This window comes from Agelaius phoeniceus, chromosome 20 (genome assembly GCF_051311805.1).
Source record: "Agelaius phoeniceus isolate bAgePho1 chromosome 20, bAgePho1.hap1, whole genome shotgun sequence".
Taxonomy (NCBI): Eukaryota; Metazoa; Chordata; class Aves; order Passeriformes; family Icteridae; genus Agelaius; species Agelaius phoeniceus.
This window is the reverse complement of record NC_135284.1, coordinates 8,239,158-8,263,574: the sequence shown is the minus strand read 5'-3', so window position 1 is coordinate 8,263,574 and position 24,417 is coordinate 8,239,158. Positions and strand designations below refer to the sequence as shown.

General features: G+C 48.9%; 1 protein-coding gene across 8 annotated transcripts in view; it reads right to left on the bottom strand.

Annotated features, from left to right (window-relative positions):
- The window catches only part of GTF2IRD1 (GTF2I repeat domain containing 1), a 71,102-nt gene that overhangs the window by 30,847 nt on the left and 15,838 nt on the right, over positions 1 to 24,417 (bottom strand). For 7 of the 8 annotated variants that reach the window (XR_013184846.1, XM_077188625.1, XM_077188629.1 and 4 more), the window contains exons 2-11: positions 19,154 to 19,282; positions 16,969 to 17,110; positions 14,088 to 14,234; positions 10,318 to 10,501; positions 8,504 to 8,817; positions 7,705 to 7,794; positions 6,786 to 6,869; positions 5,189 to 5,372; positions 3,980 to 4,005; positions 1,311 to 1,431 (exon numbers count right to left, since the gene is read on the bottom strand). Coding sequence is in view for 7 of the 8 variants with exons in the window: in XM_077188625.1 (XP_077044740.1) it covers positions 1,311 to 1,431; positions 3,980 to 4,005; positions 5,189 to 5,372; positions 6,786 to 6,869; positions 7,705 to 7,794; positions 8,504 to 8,817; positions 10,318 to 10,501; positions 14,088 to 14,234; positions 16,969 to 17,110; positions 19,154 to 19,276 (1,415 nt within the window). In the remaining variant the exon portion in view is untranslated. The remainder of the gene's footprint in view (positions 1 to 1,310; positions 1,432 to 3,979; positions 4,006 to 5,188; positions 5,373 to 6,785; positions 6,870 to 7,704; positions 7,795 to 8,503; positions 8,818 to 10,317; positions 10,502 to 14,087; positions 14,235 to 16,968; positions 17,111 to 19,153; positions 19,283 to 24,417) is intronic. The other variant, XM_077188626.1, reaches the window with a different exon arrangement.

Below are 24,417 nucleotides of genomic sequence, written 5' to 3'. Positions count from 1 at the left end.
CCTGTCACAGGCTCATCTCATCAAAGAGCCAAGAAAGGAAAGGAGCCCAGGAGATGTCATGGATGGGACAAAGTTACCTTATTTCCCCATGCTGACCTGCACAGCTCAGCAACCACACAGCTCTGTCTGAAGCCCAGCTGGTGGAGCTGTCAGTGCTGGGCAATGAAGCTTTGTGCCAGAGAAGCATTCTTTACTCCATTGGTGTGAAGCAAGGCTGGGAGAAGGTTCCTTGTCTTATAGCAGTTCATAATGCTATAAACTACTGCCCTGCCTCTCTTCCTTTTAGAGGCTAAATTACACCTTGCTTCCACTGAATTAGGAATGAAGGAAACTGGGCTATAAAGAGACAAACACCTCCTGGATCTCCCAGTCTGGGTTGGAAAGCTGTATGCGATGTGATATATGCTCCACAGGTGCTGCCAGCATGTTTTGGACCTGTCTAGCTCATGGCACAGTTGTAACAGAAAGAGGTACTCTCATAAAACATCTCCTGCCCTGCTGGACTGTGTAACCCCACCTTCATTAAATGTTAGGCTCCTTGTGAGCTTTCTAAACAAGCAACACTTAATGAGCAGGATGTTGTTACAGTGTGGGCTGAGGGTAAATCCTTTGGGTCATGCATTAACACCAGAGACGGTGCCAGCAGATAATCCCAGGCATGGCCCTCATTTTATCAGTTTTGCTCAAAATTAATGATTCCAAACTTTGGGCTTGCAAAAAGATGGGGCTGCTTGCCCTCCTGTGCTGACTGACTGAACACCCCATAGCAGTGGGATATTAGGGAGGTAGGAAAGCAGCACCAGTTTAGCCACTCACCTTCCCCTTATGGACTGACAACATCTCCCTGATGCTCCAGCTTACTGAATCACACTCATGGCACCCTCCTGCACCCACTGTCTTGTCTTATACATCAAGAGTTCTATTATCATTAGAGTGCAAGGATTCCACATCACCAGAGTTTTGTACCTTCTCAATGTTTCTCACAGGCAGCTCCTCTAAGCAGTGACTGTTCCTGGTCCTTACAGAAACCACCTGACTCCAGATCCCACCAATCCACTCTTTTATACCACTGTTCTTATTGGCTACAGGTGTGGCCTGTTAAGATCAGGCCTGCTCCTAATCTTTAGTAATTGGTCCAGCTGCAACTCTTTGGGGGATAAGATTACATTCTGTACCACCTTCATTTACCCATGCTGTATCCCCCTACACAACTGGGCATTGCTGATGAACACATCAGTAACCTGCTGTGCACATTGATGACTCTCTGAGGGATATCACTTTACAGGGAACAGGACAGAAGTCACACTTACCTGCTGTTGGCCTGAGAGGTGCCCCCCAGTTCCAGCATGGCCCCACGGTGAGGATCGGGGGAGATCTCCCGGGGAGGGCTGGAGGGCTCCAGCTTGGTTGGATCTTTGGTAAATTTGCTTCCTGTTGTCAGGTGTGCAGGGTGGGTTTTGGGAGAGAAGCAAAACCAGGATTAGCAGCTGGAGGCGCCAATATTGCAGCTTGTTCCCCTCCTAGCCCCAGAGCTGAGGTCAGGGTAGGGGAGCAGGTTTTTAAGTGTCACCTCCTTGCAAAGATGCTGATTCCACCGGGTTCACGTGTTAAAATATTAGTAGGACATTTGCTTAAACCTCTCCATAACTACGTGTGTGCTGGGAAGCCTTGCCAGGAAAGAGCATCTGCAGAAAGGGCTGGCTGATAGGATAAGGGTTCCAGGAGGTAGGGACTAAGGTCAGAAACCCCAGAAATATCCCACTGCTCTAGAAAAAAGCCCCAAAGTGGGGAGTGCACTGTCCCAAGGGAGGGGATGTGCTGCACTGGATGCCAACCTGGCAAAACACAGAGACACAGGCAGCCCTGTCTCACAGCTGCAAGCCCACCAAGCAGCAGGAGAAATCTCTGTCACAGAGACACAGAGAGGGACAGAAGCAACCTGCCACCATAAAAACCTTCCTCTCTCCCTTCCCTATTCCTCAGCAGCCTGAAAGGAGCTGAAATGAAGCCTCATCAATGACCTTGGAGATGGTAAGAGTAATCTGAAGGCAGAGTAGGAGATAAAATCAGGCAGGGAAGTGAGCAAAGAGCTGAAGAATGAGGGAGTGAGACTACATTGTGAGGCTGCAGAAACCACAAGGTGTCTTGTTAAACAGCTGTTATCAAAGCCCTTTGCTGGTCTCAAAGCACCATTACAGTATCCTCACCCTTCTAAAACATATTCCATCTATGGGAACCTGATACCACTTTTCTTTTTGTTCCAGCCTGTGAGAAAGGGCAGGACTCTGGCAATAGGATCAGCAGAAACACAGAACCTTAAAAACACTATTTATCTACTGACAGTCCAAAAGGCTCCTTTTAATTTGTGCTTTCTATGAACCAAATCTTGTTCTTGCACCAGCACAGCCTGCCTGAAACTGCTACCCAGGGGAGTAACAAAAATAGGTTTCCAAGCAGTGGTGGGTATTTTAATTAAAGGGTGAGCAAAACTTTACGGGGAAGCTTTGGGATACTTCACAAATGGCAACTTAAAATACAGCTCCACTCAGAAAATAATGTCTTTGCAGAAATGGCACCTCCTGACTCAGCAGATGAGGGTTTTTTTGCACAAGCTGATGTGCTGACACAAACCACAGAGAGCCAGGTTTAATGGGTTTTGCTTCTGGTAGCCCTGCAGGGAACTGTCAGGAGAGTGGGGCCTGTCACCCACCTCAGTTCTGCTGGGTTTGCTTCCTCATCTCCAAATATCCACTTGCACCTGCCTAGCATGTAATCCACAAGCCCATAGCACAGGTCTGGAGCTGGTGTGCAGATGTACATGATGCCTCCCCCAGACACCATGCAGGCATTATGCAAGGAAAATCCAAGCATCCCAAAACACAGCTCAGTGCTCCATCCCCTGGGGATGGGCTAGAGCTTAAAAAATCCTTTTCTTGAGAAAAAAAAAAAAAAAGCCATTACCAGCTTTAGACAAAGAAATCTCCCATGTAGGTGGGACCCCCTCCAGGTTCTGCTGGTGGCTCCAGTCTGTTTTGGGTGGCCCCAACCCCACCAGGCTCAGGAAGCACTCTCAGGGCTGGGGCTGAGTGGGGCAAGAGTGATAACCTGGCTGGCAGAGATATCTGGGAAAAAGGTGTCTGGAGAGCTACCAGCATGTGCAGTTGGCAGCTCAGGGGGGAAAAAAACAAAACACCACCCCAAAACATGTCTTTACTCGTGAGCCAAGCCCAGGCAATCCAGGACCCAGGTGTGATAAACCTGGATGCAATGCCATATTCCAGGTGTGTATGAGGACACTGCTGGAGAGTGGGCTGAGTCTGACAGCATGGGGACCTGTCACCTTGTATCTGCCAAGAAGCATTTATCATGGAATCACAGATTGGTTTGGGTTGAAAGAGACCTTAAACCATCTTGTTCCACCCCTGCCATGGGCAGGGACACCTTCCAGAATCCCAGACTGCTCCAAGCCCCGTCCAACCTGGCCTTGAACAATTCCAGGCATGGGGCAGCTGCAGCTTTTCTGGGAAACCTGTGCCAGGGCCTTGCCACCCTCACAGTAAAGAATTTGTCTGGCTTCTCCAGCTCAGAGAAAAAAGAAGTAAAAACACAGAGCAAAGAAAGTCAAAGAAAGAATAATTTACCAGTGAGAAACACAGCAGTAATTTTCTTCCTCTTGAAATTACAGATATTGCCTCTACTGTGGCTCAGCCTGATTCAGGAGCCAGCCCAGCCTCACACACCAGGAATTCTCACTCAAACCTTGAAAACTCAATTTTTAAGGGGAGTACAGAGCTTGCACTGATCCCAGGCAAAGGCAATCTCAGCATGTCCTGGTGTAGGGCACAGACAAGGCTTCTCCTTCTCCTAACTGCATTGTGTCCTGCATTTCCTCTGCTTACAGTGACATTATTTCAACTCTGCTTCTCTGGATAACCTTTTAATTTTGTGGGCAATAAATCAAAGGATTTGGAGAACATACCTGTAAAAATTCTTTCGTCAAACATCCTAGGAGAGAAGGAAAGAAAAAAGAATTAGAAATAGATGCTGCTAATGACTGAGTTGGAGGTTTAATTAATGAATAGCATTAAACCAAGTCAAACTAGTAATTTTTTTCATTCTCTAAAAATACTGAATGAATTTTTCAGCTAAAAAAAGGCCTTTCAGCCTGTTGTGCAGCCAAGCAACCTTATGGCATATGCTTTTTAACTAAAGCACCTCTAAATCTGCTTATAAGTCATCGTCTTAATTTAACTTATTAAATGAAGCTGCAATTAAATCAGGCTGGTTTTACAAAAAAGAAACAGTGGGACCAAAGTAGCTGTTACTGGATCTTCAATTTCCAATGCAGACCATTGACCAGGATGTCACCTGTCTCCTGAACATTGTATTTTGGTGTACCCACAACTTTGCTCATAGGAGCAAAATATGTCCAGGCCACATCCCACAGCCTGATCCAGCCTGGACAAAGCAGGACAAAGTGGCTTCTCTACCAACTGACATCAGGAAAGCTAATTCCTTTCAGGATGCCTGAATTCCATCAGTGATGGTGATTTTAGCCCCCTTGGGAGGCTTGTCCAGGATTTTTCTGTGTTGTAGTTTCACACCTCTAGGCATGGAACAACACAAGTGCTGCACAGGCAGGGACTGGATAAATCAATGTATTATAGGGCAGATTTTCCTGACAGAGAAGCAAAGAGAGATTGCACAGCACAGTGATAACTAGGAATACATCCACTCCTCCTACCCAGTGGAAAGGCAGACACCTGGATTCTTATCACCAGATACAGAGGATGTGCACAAGTGATCAGTGAAAAATAAGGTGGATGGGAATCCCTGTGAGAGTATGGATGTTCCTCCCTCCACCCAGGGGCATCGCTCCCATCCACAAATGTCACTGAAGATGCTGTAGCCAAATGTTTGGGGTGGCATTGGCAGTTTGGTGCCCATGATCACTTAAAACAGGGTGGCGGAGCTTGGGGGTCATCATGGTACAGCCAGCTCAGCCACATCCTGGCAGAAAGGGAGAGAGATGAAAACCAGGGGTTTGCAGGGAGAAAGAGCTGTCTTATGAAAGAGGGTGAAATGAGTTTTTGCTGTCAAAACAAACCCTGTGAGCATGGAGGGAGCACAGCTCAAATCCCTGACACCCTTGAGCCATACACTTGCTTCTGCTGTACTTGCCACCCACCTTTTGATGACAAAATGGATGTTGTGCCTCTCCTCCAGGATCCTTTTGAGCTTGGGGACCCCATAGGTGCAAGGTCTTTTGAAAGGGATTTTGTCTGGGATGCCAATGATCTCCACTGCCTCGGGGTCACAGGCAATCTTCCTGTATGGCACAGGGACCATGTGGTCTAACCCCAAGGCTTCAGCTGCAAGATGAACACATGGCTTTCATTTACACCAGTGCTTTGTCTTTTACTGGTGCTAAAACAAAGGTGTGAAGGTTTGAACTCAAGCAGAGCAAATGCCTTCTGCCCTCTTCTCTGCTTGTCCCAGAAAGAGAGCTCCAGGAGCAGCTCTCCCATGGGAAATGGGACAAAAAGGAAAGCAGCAGTAAACACAGCTAAGTGTCTTCAAAACTCCCAGACATGCCCAGTGATGCTCAAACCAGGAGTGAGCTGGCCCAAATATCATTCCCAAACTCCCAAATATAATTCCCAAACTCCTTGTGACCCACCCCAGCAGGTTTGTGAGCTCTAGGATTCACAAACTGCACACTATGTGGAATCATAAAATAGTTAATGTTGGAAAAACCCTCTAAGATTGATTCCAGCTGTTAACCCAGCAGCAGCATGTTCACCAAACCATGTCCCCAAGTGCCAGGTCCATATGCTTTTTTGAACATTTCAAGGGATGGTGACACCATCACTACCCTGGGAAGCCTGTGCCAGTGCATGACCATCCTTTCAGTGAAGAAATTTTCCCCAGTGTCCAATCTAAACCTTCCCTGGAGCAGCCTAAAGCAATTCCCTTTAATTCTATCACTTGTCACCTGGGAAAAGAAACTGAGTCCCACCTTGCTACAGCCTCCTTCAGCTAATTGTAGGGAGTGGGAAGATCCCCCCTGAGCCTCCTTTTCTCCAGGCTGAGCCCCCACAGCTCCCTCAGCTGCTCCTCATCAGGCTCGTGCTGCAGACTCTTCCTAAGCTCTGTTACCTTTTGGACACACTCCAGTGCCACATCTCTAAATCACAGTTTAAAAGGCTTGTCTCAAGCCCATATACAACTCACAGGTGACACAGCACACATCTACAGCCCATCTGTAACTCACAAATTACACAGCCTGATAGAGATGGCACAGCTGAAGCACCCACCAGCCCCCAAGTGATTTCCCAAGCTTCCACCTGCCCAAATGCTCAGGAGCTACACCAAAAGCACTGCCCATGTCAAAGGGAGCACCACCAACATATGCAAGCCATGCAGGTGGAGAAAAAAGCAGCTGCAACAACAACCACCTTCTTTTTACCTGCCACATGTAAGTAAAAGGACCATGTGCCACCACTCCTGGTGCCCAAGTGCTATGATCCAGCACGCAACATTCCCAGACAGGGCTGTTTTACAGCCCAGTTATAAATTCCTTGACTATGGTGTGGGGCTCCAAACAGAAATATTGACATAACCTTCAGGAGACTGGGAGCTGCTGAGCTAAATGTGTTAGGAAGAGCAGGGAGCTCTAGCATATGGCTTCTGCTGCTGTGTTAGGGAACAAAAATGATTGCTATATAATGATATGCAATCCACAAGCACTGCAGATGCATAATGGGATATTAACTCCTACTCACCATATCTGCTGTTAAAAAGAATTTGCACGCACTCCCTAAGGGTGTTGATGTCTTCAGTTTCTTTTATAAAACTGTCCCACTTATCTATCAAAACAAAATACAAGAAATAAGAAACTTCCATATGGTTCATACACAGCAGATGCACTTTTCTCCTGCAAAGTGCTGCGAAGCAGGAACAAGACTTTAAAAATTATTTCCCTGCTCCTGAGAGAATTTTGCCAGGCTGGCAGATAAGGTCTGGGTTTCTCCAACCCCTGACCTAAGCACTCGCCTTGGCATGTGCAAATTCCCAAGAAATGACCCCATAAAATTTCTCAGCCCTGGAATGAAAGACCCTCATGGACAGAGCCAACTTCACCTGGAATGAACCCTTGAAAGGTACAGCCCTTTCACAAGTGGATCTTTCTGTCTTCTCCTCTTTCCTAACTTTCCCATCCATATTTTTTTCTCCTCTTCAAGGCAGGCAGGGGTTTTTAGGCTGCATTTGCCTTGGGTGCAGTGGAGGTAAGGAAATGGCAGTCTCCTCCTCACTGCTGATCCCCCCAGGCACTGCTGCAGAATCCCACTGGGACTCGTGGCTTTCAGTAATTTGGAAATAATGCCAAGTTTTCAGCAGGAATGTGCTCTTTGCAGCTGGGGCAAACAGCCTTTCCCAAAGCCATGCCTTGGTTTCCTGTGCAGGAAGCAGAGATGGAATTCCCAGCCAGCCAGCAGTGCTCAAGGACCACTAGCAGTATCTTGGAATGGCAGGGATGGACTGGAGCAGAGAAGAAGGTCTTGGCTCCAATGTGAGATGCATCCCCTCCAGCACTGCCAGATCCCTGCAGAGTGTGGAGAGGGCTGGGAGACTGCTGGGGAGAGATGTGGGGAGGGGAAACCTTTCAGGAAGGCTGCCTTAAGGCTGGAGCAGGACACAGACCTGTCTTGTCATGGACGATGGAGAAGAGGATGCGCTTGGATGAGTGCACATTCTGGATCAGGGGACCTCCGGAGACTGATGATTTCTGTCCTGGACAAGAGGGGAAACAAGGAGAAAGGGCTGATGAGAGCCTGATCCATGCTCCAGACACCACAACAACACCCTGAGCGCTGTCCCCTGCCACCCCTTCTGGCTCTCCTCCATGCACCCTGGCCTGTGACACCTGCTGTGGTGCTGGCCAGACCAACCCTTGCCATCCCCACTCCCTTTTGGGGAGATGCCTTTCTGGCCTGGTGCCTTTCTGGCCTTTGCTGCCTTTCTGGCCTGGTGGTGCAGGCCCTGTCATTTTGGGGCAAAACTAAAGGTGTGCCCTGCCACTTGGGGCAAAACCAGAGGTGTGCCCTGCCACTTGGGGCAAAAACCAAATGTGTGCCCTGACACTTGGGGCAAAACCAGAGGTGTGGCTGCCACTTGGGGCAAAACCAAAGGTGTGCCTGCCACTTGGGGCAAAAACCAGATGTGTGCCCTGCCACTTGGGGCAAAACCAAAGGTGTGCCTGCCACTTGGGGCAAAAACCAGATGTGTGCCCTGCCACTTGGGGCAAAACCAAAGGTGCGCCTGCCACTTGCAGGCACCCAGGGAAGGCCTGTGGCAGTGCAGCACGGCAGGGGCTCTGCTCACTCCCACACAGGCCAAGCTCTAGGCTGGTTTTCATCCCAGGAATTCCAACAGCCCCTAGCAGGGCCAGGGCTGGGCAGTGCCCCAGGCCCTGAGGGGAGAGCACACTCCAGGCTATTACCACAGCAGTCGCTGTACTCCTGTGAGGAAGGCACCTTCAGCTCTGCCGCCGGCCGGGCCAGCAGCGCCTCGCCCGCCGCCGCCGTGGGCCCGGGCAGGCCCGAGGACGCCTCCTGCTTGAGGTCGATGGCGACGGGGCCGGGCAGAGAGACGCCGTAGAGGAAGTTGGTGATAGCAATGGCCGAGGGGGCGTCCTGCGAGGTGGGTTTGGCCACGGGGCCGTTGGCACCAGAGTCTCGGCTGCCCTTGGAGGCGAGGGAGGAACAAGTTAACTCGATGTTGGGGTTGGGCTCTCGGCTGGGCTCATCTGCTGGCCTGAGGGGAAGGAAGGGAGAAGAGGAGGGAAAAACAGGTTCCTTTGAGCCCATGGCAGTGCTAAGGTGCAACAAGAGAGGATGTGGATGAGGAAGAAGAGCCATGCCTGGGAGGGTGGGACACCACCAGCTGCCAGGCTTCTTGTTGAGGAGCACCATGAAGACCATTACAGGTTAGAGCACCTCTCCTATTTGGAAAGGTTAAGAGAGTTGAGATTGTCCACTCTGGAGGAGAGAAGGCTCTGGAGAGAACATACTCTGGCCTTCCATTACCCAAAGGTACTGGAGAACTGGAAAGGGACTTTTGACAAAGGCAAGGAGTTACAGGACAATGGGGAACGGTGTCAAACTGAAAGAGGGTTAGTTTGGATTGGATATTAGGAAGAAATTCTTCCCTGTGTGGGTGGTGAGGCCCTGCCACAGGTTGCCCAGGCAAGCTGGGGCTACCCCATCCCTGGAAGTGTTCAAGGCCAGGCTGGATGGGGCTTGGAGCAGCTTGGATAGTGGAAGGCATCCCTGCCCACAGCAGGGGCTGGAACGAGATCATCTTTAAGGTCCCTTCCAACCCAAACCATTCTATAGTTCTGTTCTGTGATTCAGAAGTTACATCCATCACTCAAACTCCTGAGCATCTTCAGGCACCTAAATGGTTCTTGTCTTCTTTAAGTGGAGCTGGTTAGTCAAAGCTGGTTAGTTCAAAGCATTTTTTTTTTTAGCTAGGACCAAGCTGCACAGCTCCATGCCCGGTGCATTTAAGGGGTAAAACCTTTTATGACCACAATCACTTGGCTCCATTGCCTATGCCAGCCCCCAGCACCCATGGCACATTCAAGGGGGAGGTCAGTCAGCCTGCAATGAGTTTCAGACTGAAGAAACCAATGTGCTCCACATGAGACAGGGAGCCACGAGCTCACAGACAGCACAAATTCTGCGTGTCCTACTTTTAGCTGTCTCAGCCTGATTTTCCAGAAGCATCAAGCCTTTAGAGGAGGTATTTGGTCATGCTCAGCATTTTTCTGAATGGATCTGAGGTGCTGCCAGCAAGGCAAATGCAGGGAAAATGCACCTAAAACTACTGAACCCCTTGCATAAATGTGGCCAAAAGGGGGAGTTTGCTCTGCTGCAGTCCCCCACTTCTCTCCTTGCCTGGCATTAAAAAACCCATTTCAGCCTGGGAAGACACTTGCAGCATTTACCCTGGAAATCCCTCTGGAGACAGAAAAGCACTTAGCTTACCGCAGTGGAAATTTTGGCAGAGACACATAAAAAGATGCAGTTAATGTGCATGTTTACACACACTTTTTATAGAAATGAGCCTGAAATGGACTCAAGCCCCCCAACACGAACAAATCTCTGTGCAAGGCTGGATTTGGCATGGCTGGACCCAGGTTTGTGGGTCCTGAGGAGAAGCTGGGACATGGGAGGGACCCTCCTGCCTGTGCCACCATCCCAAGGGCTCGGGGCTCTCTTGCTCCTCGGAGATCCCCAAAATTAAAATTACCTTTTTAGCCTGAAGCGGATGCTGTGGCTGTGCTCTAGGATGGCCATCAGGGATTTCACATCATACTCCAGGGGTTTCTTAAAGCTGATTCCCTCAGGCAAGCCAGTCACTGCCAGCGAGCCTGGCTCTTTCAGGAACCTCTCGTAGGGCAAAGGGACCACGCTGCTCTTCCCCATGGCTTCACCTGGGGAGGGGACAGAGTTACACACTGACAAACACCCTGTGCCCCTCACCATGGCTGAGCTGGGCTGGAGGACTAAATGCAAGAGCAAGAAATCCCAACAGGATCATTCGGAGAAAAAAAACCCATTCCTACCTTCACACTTAGCATGCAAGGCACTCCAATTCCTTTCTAAAAGCACTAATTAATAAAAAGCTCATAAAAGCCAATAAACAGATGTCTCATCATTCAGGTTTCACAGCAGAATCCTCAGTTGGGGTCACTTGGCACAAGCTCACCCCTGGGAGTGCCCAGCCATATGCCAGTAAGGTACATGGCCATCAGCAAGGTGGGAGGGAGCCAAGGGCTGACAAAGAAGGCAGAGGAGCTCACAATGATTTTTATCTCATGCTTACTGAGATATTCTGGGAACCTCATTTCTAGTCAGTTTTCTTATTTTACCTCCTGGAAGAACGGAAAACAGTTTGATTGCTGTTGCTGTCAAGCAGCTTTGATTCACTTTGACAGACAAGGAAAAAAACCAAAACCAACAATCTCCCTCCATCCCAGTATTCACAGACAGCTTGAACATTGATATATTTGACTGCACAGTCCCCTCCAGCTGCCCAGAACTCTCACCTGCTCCCCTCAACACTGGCAACACAGTCCCATCATGTCCCCACCACGTGCCTCTGGCTCCATTTTACCTCTGCCACCAAAATCTCCCTAAGGAGTCAGGTACAAATTGCTTTTCCTTCCCTTGTAGCAGCATTGCCATTATATAGGGATTTTTTAAACCAGATAAAGAGCCTGTGTGCCCAGACCAGGGCTGCTCTGCTATACTGTGCAGGCAAAACACCATCAGAAAAACAGCCTGCTCTGAAGGATTTCAAAACCCTCAAGCCAGTCTCTGGGGAAAAATTACTTTGGAAACCAACTCAAGCCACTGTGATCAATAAACATGGTGCTGAAAGCATGAAGCACAAGAAACAGCCATGCAGGAATGCAACCTGGCTGGCAAAGCAGTGTCCAGATGCAGAACATCTGGTGGCATGATACAGTGCCTGCACCTTCATCTCCAAGCTGAGGGGCAGACAGAGAAGGTTATAGAACCTTTAAGTTGTTGAGGGATTTTATACTGTGGATTTTCTTTCCAATCTTTTTTTTTTTTCCCTCTTCTTAAAAAAAAACCCCAAACCAAAAGATCTTACAGAAATACTGCAAATCTTGTGACACTGCCAGCAAGTCCTTACTAAAAGTGATTTCTTCACCATGTCCCCTGAAGGAATGTATTATAACTAACAATGTGCAACTTGCACAGGCCATTAAGGCTTCTTATAGGGAGGATTGATGATATTTTAATTAAGCAAATGACCAAAGTTTTAAAATAAGCCTTTGAACCATGACACCATGAGTTTACTTGCTGCAAGCTGACAGTTTCCCTGCCCCAATGTGCTGGCTCTAGCAGCTCTCCACCTCCCTTCATCACCTCTCTTCATGATTGGGAGAAGCTCCCAATGTCCACAGTGGCTCCTTATCAACCCAATGCTCAAGAAATCCCCAAACATATTTTTATGGGGACTGTGTTATTGTCAAGGTGACCTTCAGAAGCCTTGCACTGCTGCACAGAGACTCATGGTTTGGCTAAAGAGACAATAATCATCATTAATGCCTGTTTAATAGAAGTCACTGGTAATCAGTCATCCTGTTGGTGCAGAGATTACCAGGCTCTGGAGGGAATCTTTTTGACTGAGCATTTTAAAAGATTTTTTGTTTCCAATCCTTATTGATGAAAGGACAAAAAAAAACCAAAAAAACCCTAAGAATCTTAACTGTTAAACTCACACAGTCCTCTCAGTGTTACAAACAGAATCACCCTGGGGCATCTGCTGTCTCCTGTGTATTTGTCCCCACTCAACCAGGAGAGGCCTTTCCCAGTGGGAATGAAGGGAGGGGAGCAGCAGCTTTGTCAGGTTTCACCACAGAGAGGCTCAAGGATGGAAACAGCTGACATTACTGAAGCAGCAGCAAAGGCAGAATTACACCCAGTGCCAAAGCCAAAACTGCTGTCCCAGGGATGCCCAACCTTCTTCTGGCCATGCTGAGTAGAGGACATGGCCAATGTGTCCCCACACACCTCCATACACCTTGAAACTGTAAAAAGCCTTACTAATCATCCAATGGATGGGCTGCCTTGTTCATAAAGCCCATGCAGATGCACCCTGATCAAGTTTTTCTAATGCAATTATATAATTATTGTATGTCAGATTTTAATAATTCACATATTCCCAAGAGGACAGCAAAGTTTGGCACTGTACCTGCAGCAGGACAATGAGACCTGCAGCCTGGAGCAGCAAAAAACACCCTCCTCATTCTGTTCCCTTGGTTCTTCTGCATCATCCCTTCCTTCATCCTTGGCCCAGCCTTTGGAAGGCAGCAACAGGATCTGATTGCTCCCAATAATGGGAATATTGCCTCTAAGTCCTTTAAGTGGCTTCAGAAAATTTCAGTGACTGTCTGTCCCAGGGGAGAAGAGATGCCAGCTCCCTTTTCCTGTCTGTGAAGCTTGTGGAAGATGCCAACAGCCAGCAGCAGCAGCAAATCCTGCATGTGAGCCCAGCCTGGTTGGTGGCAGCTCCTGTTGTGTGGGAATGCCCATTCCCAGATCACATCCACAATCAGGGGCACTCAGGGAGCCCTGCACAGCCCAGCAGGTGATTCTACATGAATCTCAGCTGGTGATGGGGAGCTGCAGCCAGGAAAGACCAACACCCAGTCCTGCAGCTGCTCCAGCCACAGGGCCTGAACTCCCTAAAGCATCATGCAGAACTAACACAACCTGTCAGCAGCATGGGGGAATAACTGGGGCTCTGTTTTCCCAAGCCAGTTTTGCTTTTCCTACCCTGACTAGCACAGCTGTAGAGGTGCTGCCAGGGGATGAGTAGTGGCATGGCCACTACTGCCAGCTGCTCCACAGGGGTTCCAGTGGGTCCTTGTCAGTGAGAAGGTGCTGCTACTGCTCAAGCCACTGCAGACTGGGCTGGAAGGAGCTCTGCAACCCACTGGGTTCCATACCAACAGCCATATGGTCATCTATATTTAATTGCAGAAGCTTTATTGCTGGGGATGATGCATGTGCTGGAGCGGCACCACCTCGTCTCTGGAAGTTGGGGCTGCAGGGCCACATGCTAGAAAATCATCTGTTTTCTTTTTAAATAGACTTGCCAGGGAAAAGAGAGAGTGAATCTGCAGAGCTCCAACACAGTGCTATGAAAGAGGTGCTGTGGATGCAGTGGCAGGGATAAAAGGTGTGCATGGAAATCACATTAGAGGCTTCCCCTGGTCAGGGAACACAAAGGATGCTTCATTCAGCCCAGGGATTTTTTTGGCTCAGTTTGGAGCACTGGAAAATTAAGAAGCAGTGGCCAAACCCCATCTCAATGCAGTGCTAACTCTGTACAGGAGCACATTTCACCCTGCCCTGCCAGGCACCTGCTCCCACGCTGAGGAGCTGGGCTGGCATGAAAGCCACAGCTGGTGGCAGTGCTGGGCAGCTCAGTGAGCCCCAGGGACATTCCATATCCCCAAAGGGAAGCATGAAGGTTCTTACTATAAAGCACATCAAACACTTCCTCTACCATCTTCCTGAGGAGGTACACATCTGATCCCTGGTCCGGGGAGACCCTGAGCACCCTTTGCCCGCACTCCTTTGCCTTCTTCTGCACCTCTGCATCCTGCTCCTTCCTCTGCTGGATTCCTGAGGGGGAGAGGAGAAAACAGGAGTCACTGTGATGAGAAGGCAAGTGTCCCAGCCCTCCCACCCACCTCAGGCCCCAGCTTGGATGATCCCAGCAGCCCCAACATGCAGGGAAAGGTACTGGCAATAAGCAGTGGTGCCAGCACTCATCCGGTGCCTGCCCCCTTTTTCCTGGCTTCTCCCACTCAGCCAGACTGAAACAGTTATGGCTAATTGGGCAGTCCATTTCTAGTCTCTGGTTTCAATCTGCTTAGCCTTCAATCTCTCAGGAAAAGAAAATCCTCCTTTCTTGGAGGCTTTTTTACCCTTCAGCATCACGTAGCTCAGTAATACCAGCTATTTCCTGCTAATTTCCCCCATTAAACCTCAAATAAAGCATATCTTCAGCATTGACTTCTTTGCATCTCTAAATGCACAGAAAATTAAACACTACAAATGCATTATTGCTGTTCTATCCACAGTAATTTGCAAGGGATTTTTGGTGACAAAGGACTAATTCCCTCATCATCCTCGACAGACTCCTACTGGCAGTCGGGCCTGGATGCTGCCTGGGTGCTCAAGGAGCTCACAGATCCTTCTGTGGAAAAAGTCCATGGCTGGGACATCACAGGGAATGGTCAAGAGCAACATAGGACACACACAGAACTGGACACAGCAAAGTAAACAGCCACCATTCCACCCCTGGAAAGCTCCTCTTTTTTGGGGTGTTTAACCAAGGTTGTGAAATGCATCTGCATCTTCCAAGTACTGCCTCTCCCTCCTGCACTGACATTAATTCTGATCACTGTCAGTTCCCCCCTGCATCATGAGAGGCAGGACCAGAGGCTCAGATAAAGGAGGGTGCTCAAGCAAGGTCTGCATCCCAGAGAGATAAGAGGCTTCTTACATCTCCAAGTGATGTCTGCTTTAGATTAATTCACATCTTTCTAAGAGGGCAGCAAGAAATCAGAGGCACTTCCAGGGATACTTTCCACTGTGTGCCAGTTGTAAGGGCTTTATGGAGTGGAGTTGAGTCTGGGCCTGTATAATTCAAGACAGAGTTATCACATTTCACCCTGTCTGCAGCATCATCCCCTTTACTCAAACCCCATCCTCAAGATTCCTGTTTTCAACCAGGCATGACTATTTCTTTTGGACAAAAGTATAAATGAAACCAAAGAGAGGGGAATCAGGATCTAGTGCCAGCTGCTTTGCCCCTGCACAGCTGTAGGGCATCAACCAGGATATATCATGGAATCAGAGAACAAGTTTGGGTCAAAAGAGCCCTTAAAGACCATCTGATTCCACTCCCCTGCCATGGGCAAGGACACTTTCCACTAAACCACATTGCTCCAAGCCCTGTTCAACTTGGCCTTGAACACTTCCAGGGATGGAGCAGCTGCAGCTTCTCTGGACAACCTATCCCAGTAGCTCATAACACTCAAAAGAAGAATTCCTTACTATCACCTAACCTAAATCTATCCTCTTTCAGTTTAAAACTGTTCTCCCTTGTTCTATCATTATCTGCCTGGGCAAAAAGTCACTCTCCCTCTTTTTTCACTCCCCTTAGGTACTGGAAGGAGCTCTCAGGATTCTCTGGACTGTTCTCCAGACTGAACAACCTCTCTCAGCCTAAGGAAACACAAGAGAGTTCCCTCCCTTTGGCCACCCCACTGCCATCCACATCTTGAGGGTGGTGGGAAGGGAAGGCAGAGCTGCCCATGAATGTAGGGAACATCTCCCAAATGCCTCCTGTCCTGCAGAATACAGTGGAGGAAAACTAACCAGGATGTGAGAGGATGGAATGGTGGAGTTGGCCAGCAGCTGCCCAGGGCAGCAGGATGAGCCATGGCAGGGAGCTGCTCCTGTAGAGCCATGCAGTGAACAACACAGTGACCTGGGCAGCTTCACAGCACTGGTGTCACCAGAGCAAACCCTTCCTGAACAATCTCTCCAATGGATTAAGCACCCATGTGCTTTCTGTCAACACCATGTATTTCTCTCCACTGACATCCCACTGCAGAACAGATCTGGGTCTGGTGTCCTCAGCACCACCAAAACCAGATCCCATTCCAGTTCCACACTGACTGAGGAAAGCAGTAGTCAGCATGCTGGGGATGATGCTGTCCAAGAAAAGAGGTCCCCATTCACAGAACGGCTCCCACCCTCCTTTCAGCTCCCAGACTGTTTTTTGGAAACTGGCAGAGGTACAGAGCTGGGACAGAAGGCCTGCAGTACACAGATATCCCTCAGACCCTTGGTGAATCTGATCTGAGACTGGGGGAACACAGCTCCTCCTCAAGGTATCCTGTCACCACTGTTCATCCCTCAAAGACACAAGCAACTCCACAACAACAACCAATTCATTCCTGTTTTTCCAAAACCAGGAAAAAAGCCTTGGACTAAGAAAATCCTTCTGCTCCTGGGAGGATCACTAGGAAAAACTGTTTCTGCTAAATCCTCAAAAACCACTGCCAGAGGCTAACAGCAGCAGGGCAGCAGAGCAGCCATCCAGCCCTGAGCCACCTCAGGGATGCTTCAGGAGAGAAAACCTAGGGCATGCAGAGCCCTCCCTGGCAGGGAAGAGGCTCTGGCTGCAGCTCCCTCCCAATTCCTCCATCACTTCAAACACCCCTCATCCCCACGGACAGACAGACAGCACCGCGGTGCCCCCTCTGTACGCAGCAGGGCTCACAGCTGGCACAGCTGGAGCGCCAACCTCGGCATGGAAGATGGAGGAGCTGCAGATACTCACTGCAAAACTTCTGGAAGTCAGCCTGGAGCTCCTTACGGGCGCTGAGGAAGACCCTTCCCTTCTCAGTGCCCAGCACGAAGGCGCTCTCCTCGTGCACGGCGATGCAGGCGACCTCCGCGTTCAGCTTGGACAGCGCCGAGCACTGTTGGAGGCACCAGGTCAGCACAGCACAGGCTGGGGGCAACATTCCTCCTTCCCACCCCTCCTTCCCACCCCCTGCCATTTCCCAGTGGGGTTTTATCCTTCCCATCAAAAGCAGTGTTCTGGTTTATGGCAGAATTTCATGGGTTTATGGCATCGCCTAAAAAATTTCGGTGACTTTACAGCTCTACAAAAATACCCAGCTGGAAAACAAGAGCTATTAACCCATCGTTTTATTTCGCTTTTTCCTAGCCTAAAAATAAACATTTTATTGCATTTCTTAAAAAAAAAAAAAAAAAATATTCCTGAAAAAAAAAAAAAGAACTAACAAAAAACCCACACCACAACCAACAACAATTTGCATTTTTCCACCAGCTCTAATGGAATAAGGAACACGGGAATCTTATTTCAGCTGCAGAACACTAATATGGTCAAAGTCCAGATTAGTGGAACGATTCTTCTTGTACAGTTATGCAAAACAACAAAGAGATGGAAAAAACTTCTTCCATTAATCCATTTTATGTAACATGCCCTTCCTGCTCTGCATAATACACATGTATATGCATTTTTATTAGTATTTTTTTTATTATAATAGTTACTCAGTGCTAGCAGCCTGAGTCATATTCCTATAGCTACAGCACTGGTGCTGGGTAGATGCTATCCCCAGGTCATCATTTAAATGGGTAAAAAAGGGGAAATTTTCCCAGCATCAGCCCTGGTTAGGCACATCAACAACCCCACAGAGGAGTTGGAGGATGCTGGCAGCCAGGGAGGGAGAAGGAGAGCAGGGGGGTTACATGGAGCAACCCCCCTAAGGTACCTCCAGCTCCCTGCACACACCTACAACAGGCTTCACTTGTGTGGGCTTAAACCAGCTTCTCTGCTAGGTCATTTTACCTCCTGCTCACCTTCTTCAAGGAGGCACTGAATCAAATCCCACAAAACAGATATTTTAAAGAAGTCTCCTTTCAAAACCCAGTCACTAAGACAAGTATTTTGCTCAAAACGTCCAACACTCAAAAATAAACACAAAAACTAAGGTATGTGAGATTTGGGTGCACAACAAATCCAAACCCTAAGCCTGCTTGGTGACATGCATGTGGCCCTGTGGTTTATTTACCAGGCACACAGGCAGCTAGGTTTCAGTGAGCACAGAGCCTGCCACTCTGAAGGGCTGGGATAAAGGCTGAATTTCAGGAGCAGCTTGGCTCCCTGGCCCCTGTGTAAGCACCTAACAAGGACTGCATAATAATGAATATTCGTTAAGAAGCCAAACTATGGTAACATAATTTGTTGCACAGGATGGCAAGTATATAAATCATCAAAGCTGCTTGGGGTGTGTAGGCTCTAGGGAACCTGCTCCTTAGTGGGGTAGTGATGTCAAAGAGAAGGAAATTGGTATTAATGAAAAAACCTCTACCTGCATAGAGAGGAAAACATATCCTAGATAAATGCATTACATATGACTTGACTTTAAAAAGAGAGAGCTATTTAGCACATCTCATTGCATTAGACATTTGTTACTACACATCCTCTTTCCCTTATTGATCACATTCACAGTTAAAAATAAGATTAGCTCTGGTCCACAAGACTTAATCCAGACAGTTATCTTGTTTATGTAAGCACGGCTGACTTAGGCAAGGCTTTCCACTGGGAATTCTACGTCAAAAGATATGAAAGTTATTTTCTTTGTTCTCAGAGATAAAAAGCCATTGTTCTGCTGTTGTGTAAATGCTCACAGTAACATTGGTAAAACAGCAAGAAAAAAAAAGCCAACCACCCTTCAGCCAGTTGATACCAACATAAATATTAATGGGAAAACAATACACATCTGAGATTAACTTGTGCTGGCTTTATGATCCTTATGGCTGTCAGGGCAGGAAAGGGTTTTTATTTCTCAGCAGTTCCCTGGGCTTTCCAGCAGCAGAGGAGAGCGGAATGAGCTCACCAGGCATCGTGTGCCAGCCCTGCACCCAGACAGCCTTGCTAAATGGAGGCCAAAGGAGGGAGGGGGATGGGGACAGGGGTGCCACCGGCCTCTTACCATGGAGTCTAAGGCAGACACTAAGCTGGTGATGATTTCATCTCTCTGGGGAAAAACCATGTTCCATTGGTCAGCTCTGGAGGTGGTGAGTGTCACATCTAAAGGCTTCCCTGCCAAGGCCATATTCACCTGAAAACAGAAAAAAAAATGAAAGAGCTGTGCATCACTGTTACTAACAGAGCTGGAGCTGAGCACCACCACAGAAACCCAACTACCATCATGTGCTACAGGAGCAATGCTGGCACAGGAACACGGGGAAACTGAGGCATGCAGAGAGGCCACAGCAGCCTGAGCCCCACAATCCCCATGAGTCCTCTGCTAAAGGCAAGATAACTGCAGGAGCTGTTGAGCTGTAATCAAACCCTGGAGCCAATGCTGTGTGCACCAGCAGTGCCCAGATCATCTCTGCATTTGGAGCTCACCCTCGAGGAGATGCCACCACCACAGGGGCCACAGGACCAGCTGCATGGTGGGACACCCCAGATTGCAGCCTGTGGCCATGCAAGGCACAGGATGTGGTGCTGAGTGGGCACAGAGCATTTCTGTGCCCGAGCTCTGATGGCAGCTGTGAGCAGCAGGTGATGGCTCTGTCCCCATGAAGACACCGTGCTGACCATCCTTGTGCCTCCTGCTCTAAATCCTGGGCAAGAGGAACCCCTGCCACCCAAAGTGTCCCTGAAACAGGTCAAAGTCACAGGGTGCTCTGAGATGCAGCTCATGGCAAGGGATTCCCTAATGAAATCACCCCACCCTGCAGTTCTTGTGTCAGGGGGAACAGGAAGAGGTGCAGTGCAGGGACCACATATCTGAAAAGAGGCTCAGCCCAGAATCTCCATCCCTCACAGCCAAATGGGGAAAATGCTGTGACCCAGCCACAAGTGCAGCAACAGCATCAGGTTCTTGCACCTCAGTGCTCATGTCTCATCTCAACTCATGGTAATGCCACTGCTGCAGGAGCACTGAGGCAAGGTGTCACCCTCCAAACACCCATGCTGGGACACCCACACTCGAGACAGCAGCACCCCCAGCACCCAACACATCCCTCCCAGCTGCCACCCCTCCATCTGCAGGGCAGCCTTAATCCTGCAACCAAAGGGCAGCAAGTTAGCTCATAAACCACTTGAACCAGATCATAAATCATGTGCTCACAAATGGATGAAGGAGGCTGGAGAATCCCTAACAAGGCTGGATGGGCAGAAGGTGGGGAATATAGATGAAGCTGCCTGCACATAACTCAATTTACCACTCAGTTGATAACCACAGCTGCCCAGCCTCACTGAAAACATGGCTTAAAGGCAACAGCAAATCCCCAAATTCACCCTCCTGCCCTACTTTGCACCTGTGTCCAAGCAGAAGGAATTGGAATGCAAAGCAGAGTTGTGCTGCCCCACGAAATTGGAGAAATTGTGGGGTTTGGCCCAAAGTAACAAGCTCCCCCACACTGGCATCTCTGCAGGTGCCTGAGCACACACATGTTATGAAAGAATCACAGAATGATTTGGGTTGGAAAGAACCTTAAAGGCCATCTCATTCCTACCCCCTGCCACGGCAGGGACACCTTCCACTATCCCAGGTTGCTCCAAGCCCTGTCCAATTTCCTTGAACACTTCCTGGATGGGACACACACAACTGCTCTGGACAAACTTCTATAAGGGTCTGCAACAAGCTAATGAAGAGGGGAGAGAAATCCCATGACACAATAATGACTGAATTTCTGGAATTGCTCTGGATGAGCCCTCCAGGATTTTCCCCATGTTGCCAGCTCTTGAAAGCAGCCAAGCAGTGCAGGGGCTCCACTGGCACCTGCAGATGGCAGAGCTGGAAGCAGAGCCACACTAACAGTCACCCAGGAAAAGCCTTTCCCACCCATCTGACACTTTCTAACAAAGCTGATGGGCATCTCCTCCATGGTAATCTTGGGGGGAAGGAACCTGGCCTAAATAGGCATCAGCTTGGGAAATAAAGCAGGAAACTGAACCTATGGTCCTGCAGCTGGGCACAGAGCCCAGGTGTCCCCATGCTGGGGACAGATCTCTGTCAGGCACCTCCAGCTTTACAGCAACACCAGGAAGCAATCTGCCCAGCTCCAGCCCTGCAGTTTGTGCATGCAAAGATGGACAGACAGACAGACAGACAAGAGCCCATTTCATCTGCAAGCTCCCAAGCAGCTTCCTGAGCACAGCTCTGCAGGAGCAGGGAACTTGGAATTCCCTATTTTCATGGATGCTGTACTAATAAGAGGTGCCTTGTTGCAGGTGGCAGGAAACAGGGAGGTGCTGGTGGTGCCAATGCTGGGCACCAAGCTGAGCTGGGGACAGCCCCTGCCTTGCTCCAGGGACCATCACTCCCTTCCTCACTCCCCCAAGAACTTGCTTAGAAAACAGCAAGTTTTACTCTTAAAAACAGCAAAAGTTTTTACTTTGATGCCTGTACATGTTTCTGAGTGCCCTATTTATTACTAAATATGGCTTCTATGACATTCTGTTGCCTTCTAGCAGCGTTTTGGAGAAGCAGTCCCTGCCTTGGTGGGGCTGGTTGCATCCACTCAGAGAGCTGCACCAACCTGCTCAGCCATGGCCTCCCACAGGAATCAGCACTTCCAGGGAAGAGATGCTCCTCTCTTGGCTGCTAAAAGCAAAGCCACAAGCTGGGTCTGGCTGCAGAGAGGGAACCAATAGGAAAGACAGGGATAACATCAATGGGAAATGGGGCAGGGGACCTGCATTCCCTTTCCTATCCTGCAAGAGATTGGGACAAAAAGAATCCCTTTCTCCTGGCTGATTGTTTAATAAGTAAAAGCAAGAATCATTCAACAAGAAAAAAAAAAAAAAACAACAACCCAAAACATAACAAAAAGATGACTCAAGTAACACAATGGGATTTTAAGGGATGGGGGGGACAATATTCCAGTAAAGCTTTTAATCATTTGTGGTCACAAAGAGCATGACAGTGGATTTAAGAAAGGGTGGAATAAAAGGGAGGAAAGAAAACTTCACCAGCAAGTGCTAGGCTTATTTAAATCAAATTAAGACACAGGGCTTGAAGTTGTTTGTCTAATTAAAGGGAAAGTCCTCTTTAGGAAAACTAGGGTAAACCATTCTTACAGCAGTTCAGGCTGGCAGCAGGGTGGGCAGGATGGGTGCAGAGCAGCCTCCCTGGGACACCACCAATGGGTTGATGTCACCTTCCACAGGGGACCTGCTCCTGGGACAGCCCCACCACACCTCTGCAAACTGAATCTCAACCCCAAGAGCCATGGTTGGCTCAAGGACCATCACACCACCTGTCACAGGGCCAAAGAAAACATTTGCACATTGTTTTAACATTTTTTAGGTTTTTTTTTTTTTAAAAGTTATCAAATTTTATTATTTTTTAATTATTTCTCATCCACAAAGTAATCTCAGGGGAACAGGGTGCTGTGCAACAGCTGGCACAGGATGTCATCTCCTGCTTGGCTCTTACAACATCTCCCTTGATAATCCTGGGAAAGATTAGAAACTTGGCCCCGGGGCAGTTTCACTCATGAATCACCTGTGCTGCAGCAAAGGAAAAACCAGGCAGGCTCATGAACTCCTGTGGAATGGGCCAGGTGCCCCCCAGCCCTGCAGCCACAGCAGGCACATCCCCTCACCAGTCCCTCTAAGGTTTCCATAGAGCAGCTGAGGGTTAAAAAAAAAAAAGAAAAAAAAAAAGAGGAAAGAAAAAAATTGACCATTGCACTGGTCCTGCCCACAGTTCCACAAAATAGTGGTAGGAAATCATCCACTTGTTCATTTTTCCAGGAAAATTCTAGCTGTTGCCTCAGTGGTTCTGATGAGATAGTGGGAGGCCCAAATGAACCAAACCAAGTTCCAGCAAAATAAAATTAAAAAAAAATAAAACATATACATTATTATTATATTACCTGAGGTGCCTAGTGAGCTGGAGCCATTTGAGCAAAAAGCCCTGGAAACCCCACCAGGCACAGCAAGGGCAAAAGCTAGGGTAGGGACCAGGTTTGAATTTCCATTTGTGTTTTTTTCTCATTGCTTAAGCAAAAACTGCTGTCAGAGGAGCAGATGTGACCAAAGCCATGTTGGACACAGGAGCACTGTGACAGTGTCCCTTGCTTACCAAGCAGCTGTCCTTGGGTTTTCTGCTGCAGCAGTGGAGATACCTGCTCCACATGGGCAATTTGCTTTAACCCACCTGTCCTGCCCAGCTAAACCCTAAAATCCCTTACACCTAACTCAGTGCCAGCCTTCAGCCTCTGTGGCCACATCATCACCTCCATCTCAAGCAAATCATGCCCATGCCAGGCTGGTTTCTATGTCCCTAAGAGGTGGTTGGTGAGTGCTCCATCAGCAGCAATGGCAGTGGTACAGCAGATATAACTGTGCTCCAGGGCACTCACAAAATGCCCAGAAATACCCTCAACTGTCTGAACACCCTGAAAAGCCCTAAGCCATGCCCTGTGTGTGGGTGCCCCTGCAGCACAGCCCTCATGAGACAAGCAAGGAGCTCTGGGTTTTGAGGGAGCCCAGGTGCTGTGCTGCCACACACCCCTGGTGTGAGAACCCTCTGCTGAGGACACATCTGATCCCCTAAATGTGGGTGTCCATGCACCCCCAGCCCCAAACCTGGTCTAACTGCTGCCACATCTCTCCACACATCCAAAAATTCCCTTTTATTTTGCTACGTTTCACAGAATCACAGGATGAATTAGGTTGGAATAGACCTTTAAGATCATCAAGTCCAACCTATGACTTAACACCTCCTCATCAACTAAACCATAGCACTGAGTGCCTTGTCCAGTCTTTTTTTAGACACAGCCAGGCACAGTGACTCCACCACTCCTGGGCAGATAATTCCAGCACCTAATCACTCTTTCTGTGAACAATTTTTTCTATATATCCAACCTAAACTTCCCTTTGGTGCAGCTTGAGACTGTGTCCTCTCCTTCTGTCAGTGCTGCCTGGAGAGAGAGCCCAACCCCAGCTGAGCACAGGCACCTTTCAGGGAGTTGTAGAGTGATGAGGTCACCCCTGAGTCTCCTTTTCTCCAGGCTGAGCACCCCCAGCTCCCTCAGTGGCTCCTCACAGGGTTTGTGTTCCCAGCCCCTCTCCAGCCTCGTTGCCTCCTCTGGACGCGCTCGAGCGTCCCAAGGTCCTTCCCAAGCTGAGGGGCCAGAACTGGACACAGCACTCCAGGTGTGCCCTCAGCAGTGCCCAGTGCAGGGGCAGAATGACCTCCCTGCTCCTGCTGGCCACACCATTGCTGATCCA